Here is a 9,132-nt window from a genome sequence, read left to right as displayed (position 1 = left end):
TGTTAAACCTTGCCAAAGATCTGCAATATTAACCAGTCTGGTCCTCATGGGGTCATCAGAGTGACTATTTTAGCCTGAACCACTCCCTTAGTCATTGTAAGATTGTTGCACTGGCTTGAGGTTTTGTGTTGTGGATTCTGTCCTGGTTATGTTTTACATCAGTTTGTTGTCTTTAGTGCTGGCTAGATGCTGAAGTACCATGACCAAAGCTTGACATCTGAACCACAAAAACCTTTTCAGATCGTTCTAGCCTTACTGATTACAGAATTTCTTGGAGGTTTAAATGTTAAAGTGCTAAAGTCACACATTATAGATTTAAATAAAAGTGAAAAAAAAATGGTTTGAAGGTTACAAAACTCAGTTCACAACTAGACTTTCTGATTTACAAGTACAAAATATTTATGACCACAATTTGAGCCCATAGCTTTTCTACTAGTTGGGGCAACTATGCAGAAATATGCTGACAGTCTGAGGAATTTTTCGGACATTTTCTCACAAAGTCAAAGACATTTTTCAAATTGAAAAGGTAAAAAAAAAAACTTGTGAATTCCATCAGAGCTCTGAGTGTAAGGATTGTTTCATATGGCAATTTATTGTGAAAGCTTATTTTTTTTAAATGCCCTGTATTTGTATAGTGGAAGTGTCTTGCCCAAGGACACAACGACTTACCTAGTAATTGCTTAGGCTGCTACGATACTTAAAGTTATTTACAGAAGAATTTGCATCTGTTTCCCAGGAAAACACTTCAAAATTAAATGAGATTAAGTGAATCCATAATATGGCTCACACCCCAGAAAGTACAGGGTACTTACAGTGCACTTGTTTCATTGTTTCCTGCAGAAACCTGACTTGTTGCCTGCAAATTGCCTGTAAGTACAGGGTACTTGTGCTTTATTTGAGCGTCAAGTTATAAAGTGTTACCCTGATATGTTCTCTGTCAACCATCGACTCTTTATAAATTTAAGGAACAAACTTAAAGATAAGACTGCAACCTAACCAAATATATTTTAAATGGATAATTCAGATAATTAAGAGCAATGAGTTTTCAGTGAGTTTACAATACTTTAGTCAGACTGCAGCCTATTCTGGTGTCTACCATTGACTTTCCTTATCTTAACCCAGACATGCTGCAGTTTGGAGGAACATCTCTGTAACCAGCAGGGTCGGTAGCCATGCCTCCACCCTGCTGGCTGTCAGAAGAACATGATTGACAGTTTCTATGTCACCATGAATAAAAATCTCATCCCATGGAAGGCACAGCTCCTTCGGGGCATTTGGACATGAATTTTAAAAAAAAAAGAAGTATTCAATTGCTTATGGTAGGGTGATTAACACATCACAGAGGAAATTTCTTTCAATGCTAATAGTTTTAATTTAAGAATGAAATACAGTTCACTCTACAAAGTAAAGGTCTACAGAAAGCTTTCTTTTAATCGTACAGAAAATTCAGCTCCAGTTCATTGCACATGATGCCTGATTGCTTGCATCATAGCGATGGTGTGGAAATACAGAGAAAGAAACAGCACTGAGAAAGAAAAACACAGATCTTTGTGCTTTTTACTGATGCATTATAGAGTTGATTCACAATTACATAATAATGTTTCCACAGATAGACGGGAGCTCAGTTTCACAGTCCATGCTCTCTAAGCATCCACTCTTTTCCTCTGCAAGAAAACCAAAATAAAACACAAAAATCACACTCAGTCAGTGCTACTCAGACTAAAAAGGTTTCCAACATGGGGTGACAATGTTTAGCAAATAAGTGTAATTTTAGTTTGTTCAGTACTAACTGTGAAATTACAGTATTTGTAAATGGTAATGGTATTTACATTAAAGGGTATTTGTCAAGAAGACTGACACAAACAGTGATTAGCTGTTTTACTTCCTGATTCACAGCCATTTATGTTACTCAATTCAGTGTTCTGTGCCTATATGTCCCTGTCTTTTTAATCTGTTTCACCCACCATGTTTGTACACAATACTTACAGTTGTTTTTTGTACCGCACAATTAACATCTTAGTGAGTGGACAACATTAATCCACATATTAATAACCCAGTACATAGAAGTTTTGAACATAACATGATAGCTTTGTGTAACTTCAGAACACTGTATTTTTTTTTTTAATACTAAAATCTCAATTATTTAATGATGCATCACTGGGAACACAAACTGTAAATATTCTAGGATAAGAAACAATGCTCAGTGCAATAATAAGAAAAGAAAAATATACTTTAATACATACTTTTAAAACACTTGATAGAGTAGTAATGAGTTTGAAGTGATAATCAAAATAAATGAATCCAAATAAGATTGTTTTGTTTTTTTAAACACTTGACAGACTTACCAGTAAAAGTTATTTGCAAACAGTGGTGCTCATCTTCGACTGTTTCTCCATTACAAAAGTCAGCAAAAGCAGACATTCCCAAATAATCACTCCAGGACCAAGAAGGATTCTGTTAAAGCAAAATAAAATATTATATAAATTCATATTCATAAAAAAAAACAATTGTTTCTCAAAATCTTAGACATCGTGCTATTTACCCCTGGACTATTATGGCCTCCAACCCAAAATTCTCCATGATCATGTCCAGCACGCTTCAGCTCCGCTTGAATCTCATAAGCTTGAAAGTCATCATACACAGATGCAAGCTGTCCTCCATGAGAGTGACAGTTATTCTACGATGGAGATAAACAGCATGGAGTGACCAAGAAAATGTAAGATTTATTAATAGGAAAAAAGTCATCCTTGTTACCTGAGCATCGTCCCAGGTCATGTTTTCTGGAACAAAGATGAGGCACTGTTGACTGTGCATACTCCATCCATCTGGGCAAGATGGATGCCAGCCCCCAAATGAGTCATCTGCAAACAAATAACAAATAAAGAAGAAAGCATGAAACTGAGTCTGCAGTGCAGATTTTCCTTATGTTCAAATTTAATTTTAAAGAAGGAAAAAATAAAATAAATTCATATACTCCAATAACTATACCCACCTTCTGTAGATGGGGGTGCTGGTGGTGTTACCCAAAAGTCTGCATCTACAAGAGTTAAAATGTTTTTTAGTCGCAATTAATTTTTTAGGGTAATAAATGTATTTATTAGTGGATCAAAAAAAATATTCTCATTAAAAGACAACTTTTAGATTCACCTGGCACAATTGTTTCCTCTGGAAGAGCTGCAAAGACAGTTTGAACCACAGATATTTTTTAGTGTATCATTGCTGTGGTGTCATTGATTACCTTCTACGTTCTACAACATTAAAAAGAAATACAAAATGCAGGTAAATTACAGAAGTGAAGAGATACTAGCAAAATGTAAACTAAGAAATAAAAATGTTACCTAGCATGTCCTTATATACAGTATAATCACTGTATGATTACATAAGCTTATGATGTGTATTATATGACCTTATTGTACAATATTTTTTTAAACAACTAAATAAAGAAGAAAGTATGAAACTGAGTGTACAGTTGTGGCCAAAAGTTTTGAGAATGACACAAATATTAGTTTTCAAAAAGTTGCTGCTTCAGTGTTTTTAGATCTTTGTTTCAGTTGTTTCTGTGATGTATAGAAGTATAATTACAAGCACTTCATGAGTTTCAAATGTTTTTTATTGAGAATTACATCACGTTTATGCAAAGAGTCAGTATTTGCAGTGTTGGCCCTTCTTTTTGAAGACCTCTGCAGTTGTCAATTAACTTCTGTGCCAAATCCTGACTGATGGCAACCCATCCTGTCATAATCACTTCTTGGAGTTTGTCAGAATTAGTGGGTTTTTGTTTGTCCACCTGCCTCTTGAGGTTTGGCCACAGGTTCTCAATTGGACTGAGGTCTGGGGAATTTCCAGGCCATGGACCCAAAATTATTTGTTCCCTGAGCTACTTACGTATCACTTTGGCCTTATGGCACGGTGCTCCATCATGCTGGAAAAGGCATTGTTCTTCATCAAACTGTTCTTGGATGGTTGGAAGAAGTTGCTGTTGGAGGGTGTTTTGGTACTATTCTTTATTCATTCCTGTTTTTTGGCATAATTGTGAGTGAGCCCACTCCCTTGGATGAGAAGCAACCCCACACATGAATGGTCTCAGGATGCTTTACTGTTGGCATGACACAGGACTGATGGTAGCACTCACCTTTTCTTCTCTGGACAGGCCTTTTTCCAGATGTCCCAAACATCAGAGAAAATGACTTTGCCCCAGTCCTCAGCAGTCCACTCGCTGTACATTTGCAGACTATCAGTTTGTCCGTGGTGGGTTTTTTTGGGAGAGAAGTGGCTTCTTTGCTGCCCTTCTTGACACCAGTCCATCTTCCAAAAATCTTTGCCTCACTGTGCGTGCAGATGGACTCACACCTGCCTGCTACCATTCCTGAGCAAGCTCTGCACTGGTGGCACTCTGATACCGCAGCTGAATCATCTTTAGGAGACGATCCTGGTGTTTGCTGGACTTTCTTGAGCGCCCTGAATCCGTCTTCACAAGAATTGATCCGCTTTCCTTCAAGTTCTTGATGATGTGATAAATGGTTGATTTAGGTGCAGTCTTAGTAGCAAAAACATCCTTGCCTGTGAAGCCCTTTTTATGCAACGCAATGATGGCTACGTGTGTTTCCTTGCAGGTCACCATGTTTAATAGGAAGAACAACGATTTCAAGCATCACCCTCCTTTTAATGCATGCAGTCTGTTATTCTAACTCAGTCAGCATAACATAATGATCTCCAGCCTTGTGCTTGTCAACATTCTCACCTGAGTTGATGAGAACATTATTAAAATGATCTCAGCAGGTCCCTTTATGGCATGAAATGCTGAATGATGAAATGCAGTGGAAATTGAATTTTTGAGATTAAGTTCATTTTCATGGCAAATAAGGATTTTGCAATTCATCTGATCACTCTCCAAAACATTCTACTGTAGAGTATATGGATATAAAAACTGAAGCAGCAAACTTTGTGAAAACAAGTATTTCTGTCATTCTCAAAACTTTTGGCCACGACTGTACAGTATAGATTTTTCTTATGCTCAACTTCAATTTTAAAGAAGGAAAAAAATAAAATAGAATAAAAGAAAATCACATACTCCAATAAGTACTCACCTTCTGTAGATGGTGGCGGTGTCGCCCAATTGTCTACATCTGCATGAGTTAAAATGTTCTTTGGTTCCAATTAATTTTGTAGTGCAATAACTTCCATTATTTATTAATGTATTGAAAAAATATATTCTCATTAAAAGACAACTTTTAGATTCACCTGGCATGATTGTTTCCTCTGGAAGAGCTGCAAAGACAGTTTGAAAGACGTTTTATTTGAAACACAATTCTTTTTTGTGAAAAATCTAAGATATTCCATTCTCTGGTCATGTGTTGCATGTATATTCTGTATCTGCAGAGTATATATGTATATTATAAAGTAGATAAAGTGAGAGGAAAAAAATACTTGTTTTAAATACTCACATAGACTGTGTGTGAAAGTCATCATGACACACACATGCAGAAACACAGTCAGCATCTTCATGGTGCAGAAATGAAATCTGATGATAACGTTTGAAAAACATATTAGGAAATGTTACTTTTGCAGTCAGCTCATAATGCTGTACTGATATTTAATAGATAACTACTAATTATTCATTAATAATGAAGAAATAAATCGACTGTAAAATTACCTTTTGTTTGTCCTTATCAGTGTCAGTTTGCCTGTGTTGAGCAACTGTATGCAGCTTCAAGTCAGAAAGAAATGACTAATTCAAACATGATCAAGAGCTTTTATTGGCCTGATAACACCCTCATCCTTGTCCAATGAATTATTTTTGTTCTGGAGGCAGCTCACCTGACCTGCCACCAGAACAAATAAGGTAAACTTTATAACGTTCATGTGTATTCAAGGCAGTGGATATATAAACTAAAGCAAATAATCATTGTAACATGGTACTTTAACCTCCAAACACCCGAAATCTTTCATGGCATGCATTTTTAACTTCCAGTGTTGGGTGTAATGCGTTACTAAGTAACGCGTTACTGTAATTAAATTACTTTTCCACTGAAAAAGTAGAGTAACTAATTACTGTTCATTTTTAGGTATTTTAATTAGTTACTTACAATGCACTTGCGTTACATTGTAAAATAATTAAACTCGCTGAATATCATTATTTAGTTTCAATGATTTATCTTCTAAATGTAGAAGTAAACTCTGCCGCTTTAACATCGCTGTAGTGCAGCTGTACGTCATTTCGCGCCAGTTTGCTGCATAGTCGTATTCTAAAGCGGAAGATGACGGACTCGGCTGAAGCGAGTGTCTGTGTTTTGAAATGGACATATTCCCGTCTCTTCACTTTTCTGAAACAAGCAGACACGAACATTACAGTAATATGTAAGCTATGTCCTGGGGACAAAAAACTATCGTCTGCTGTTAATAGCACGAGTAATCTACTGAAGCGCCTGACACGACAGCATAGACGAACACTTCTGAGTGATCCTTGTTCATCATCCGTGGATAACACCGCGGCAACTCCTGCTAAGCAGGCAAAACGTGATTTTTACTTCAGCAGCACAGAAAGCGTCTGAAGGTGATCTTAAAAAAATAATTGCAGGCTACATTGTGGAAGAGATGCTACCGCTGCGTACTGTAGAGTCTACGTCTTTAAAAATATTATTTATTATTTAAAGAGTTTAATTTCTATTGTTTGCCCACTCAAGGTTTATAGGGATTTTAAGAAGTATTTAGTTAAATTACTTTTTTAGTAATTAACCCTCTGAGTTCGCCGGACGCACCGGCGCGTCAAAATCACATGACCAATTTAAGACGACACAACATGCAGCATGTCAGAGTCTCCATTTCAACTTGGGTTGAAAGTGCGGACTTCAAACTATATACCAGTTTTTGAATTGTGTTGATGGGCCACGTAAAACCAGAGTTATAAAATAAAAAATACACGCAATGTTTTTTTTCTGAACAAAACAGTGGTGTTTACAGCGGGAAGAACGGTAAAAACTGCATTTTCTACAGACAGCGCTAGCAAACACTCTCCGCTTGCGAGTGAAAAAAGCAAAAACACCCCTTCCCTATTGGTGTGAGTTTACCATGTAAGCCAATCAAATAAATGATAAGGCAACATGTGACATTTGGTTGTTTAGGGAGAAGGGGAAGTTTTTAGGAGTGACACTCGCAACGGAAAGCGGGCGAGCGAAAGACAGAGAGAGAGAGTGAGTTTTCATATGTGAGACATTAGTGACGTTTAGCATGTTTGGAGGCTGTAGCTAGTGTGTTGTGTAGTTATTGTCTTGTATTGTGTGTCAGTTATACTGCTGAATTTCATATTTGCTCTAAAAAAGCCGTCAAAGGCAGATTCCAGTGTAAACGCTGTTCTGTCAGACCTGCAGGTTTTAGGCCTGTGGTGTTCTCCTCTGTCTTATACTGAGCACAAACTACATTTTTGGACTGGCACAAATAATTTGTGTGCCTTCTTATTTGATGCAGCACACCTGATTGTTCTGTAAATAGATTTAAATGGTTATATAAAAAACGCCTGAGGCCTTGGCTGCATTTTTAGGTAAATAGTACCATATAACTTTGTTGTTTGCAAAACTTGTGCATAATTTTTAGAAATGTACAATTTCTATTTGTATTTCAAGTTATGAAAATGATTCGTTAAATATGTTTGTGGGTTGATCAACTGGTCTCTGAGTGCTATTGACACCCTTTTCTCAACGAGAAGTCGGGGCTCGGGAGAGCCTGAGTGCCCTGGAGGGACTTTCCCTGCCGGTTACACGATGGACGGGTGGCAGAACTGGAGGACCGTGTGCCTGGCGGGACTGTCGATCGAGGACGCTGAAGATATCTACCTATTCGGAACCATGATAACAGGGTTCATGCTGATCGGCGTTGGCTTAGCCCTGGTTTATCAGAGAAATAAGAAAGCGGAACCGGCTGTTCAAACCCCCACAAGGCTGCCCGCTGGATTCGAAGCGACGGGACGAGGTGCGACCTCTCACAACGAACGTAATATGGTCAACACCTTGGAGACGCTTACAGCTGCTGTGAAGGCTCAAAACAACACCATTGAGCGTATGAGGGGAAACATCAGAGAGAGGCCTGCTCAAAATGAGACCCTTGAGCGACAGTTGGAAAACATCGCGGAACGGATCACTGCAGTTGTGAGGTCTCAGAATCAAAAGACTGACAACACCACGGAACAGAAGTTTGATACCATCATGGGGAGGCTCGCAGTTCTTCAACGGGAGATCGAGAGACCAGCCTCGGAGTGCTAGAATTCGAGCTGCTCACAAAGGAGAAATCAACAATATTCAACATTTGGACACCACGGCCCCAGCTGCAGGCCCAAGACTGGAGCCCACCAAAACAACTCCCTGATAACGACTGTGTGATGACTATTCTTCCCGCCCCATGAAGGACACCTGGATTGGCTGGAGGACTGTTTACTTAGCCTGATAGGCCGAAGGACACTGTCTCAGCTAAACTATGGACACGCACACACACACACTTACACTGATAAGCACTCACTCATCCCCCTCCCTTTCCAACGCCTTCGATGCTTGTGCCCTACCGGGGATGATAGCAGTCAACTGGACCAGCACAGATGCTGCAGGACCGGATGCGCTGTCTACGCCGGCTCTCTCTTACCCTTTACCCGCCCCTGTTGCTTGTCTCGTGTTTCTATGGTGTATTGATAGTCATGTGCTTTTGTGCTGAGGTGTTTTTTCTTTTATCAAACTGTTCTCCCACTAGGAGCTCAGTCTGAGTGGAGTTTTTTTTTCTCCTCCTCTTACCTCATGTAGTGTATTTTCGTTGTTTTTTTCCTATCAGCCTACCTTCTGACATGTCTGCCCAATGTGATGTTTGTGTAAAGTTGGTCAGAAGGTTCCTTTGTGAGTGCGCATGCGTCATTAGCGTGCTGCCTGCTGTAACCCCTAATTTCCCTCGGGATGAATAAAGTATTCTGATTCTGATTCTGATGTGATTATTACAGATGTAATTCATATTTCAGAGTAGTAATTGTAAATTACTTCGTGTAATCAAGATGAGAGACCACGGCTATAAAAGCGAAGGTGGATTTGGGAAGTCTGTCGCAGCCATGTCCTGTCCGTTTACGCGAGCAACCCATTGCGGAAGGTGCAAGATTGATAA

General features: G+C 38.7%; 2 protein-coding genes across 2 annotated transcripts; one reads left to right on the top strand and one right to left on the bottom strand.

The window, feature by feature from the left end:
• Positions 1-1,587: 1,587 nt before the first annotated feature.
• LOC146635534 (type-2 ice-structuring protein-like) lies at positions 1,588-5,692 on the bottom strand. Its single transcript, XM_085350586.1, has 10 exons — positions 5,654-5,692; positions 5,445-5,521; positions 5,242-5,268; positions 5,088-5,126; positions 3,148-3,174; positions 2,993-3,037; positions 2,755-2,861; positions 2,543-2,677; positions 2,346-2,454; positions 1,588-1,664 (listed from the first exon to the last, which is right to left on the bottom strand). Exons 2-10 carry the CDS (start codon positions 5,503-5,505, stop codon positions 1,588-1,590), a joined length of 627 nt encoding a protein of 208 aa, XP_085206712.1. The 5' UTR covers positions 5,506-5,521; positions 5,654-5,692.
• Positions 5,693-7,652: 1,960 nt separating this feature from the next.
• Positions 7,653-8,299, top strand: LOC146635533 (uncharacterized; the record flags this gene model as incomplete). Its single annotated transcript, XM_085350165.1, has 1 exon — positions 7,653-8,299. A coding segment is annotated over one exon (603 nt), but the record flags the coding sequence as incomplete, so codon positions are not given.
• Between the last annotated feature and the right edge of the window lie 833 nt (positions 8,300-9,132).

Source organism: Diplotaxodon limnothrissa, linkage group LG3, assembly GCF_057381915.1.
Source record: "Diplotaxodon limnothrissa isolate DT_005_m linkage group LG3, D_limnothrissa_male_GT1.1, whole genome shotgun sequence".
NCBI lineage: Eukaryota > Metazoa > Chordata > Actinopteri > Cichliformes > Cichlidae > Diplotaxodon > Diplotaxodon limnothrissa.
Note: the sequence above shows the minus strand (reverse complement) of the source record. Positions and strands in the feature narration are given on the sequence as shown.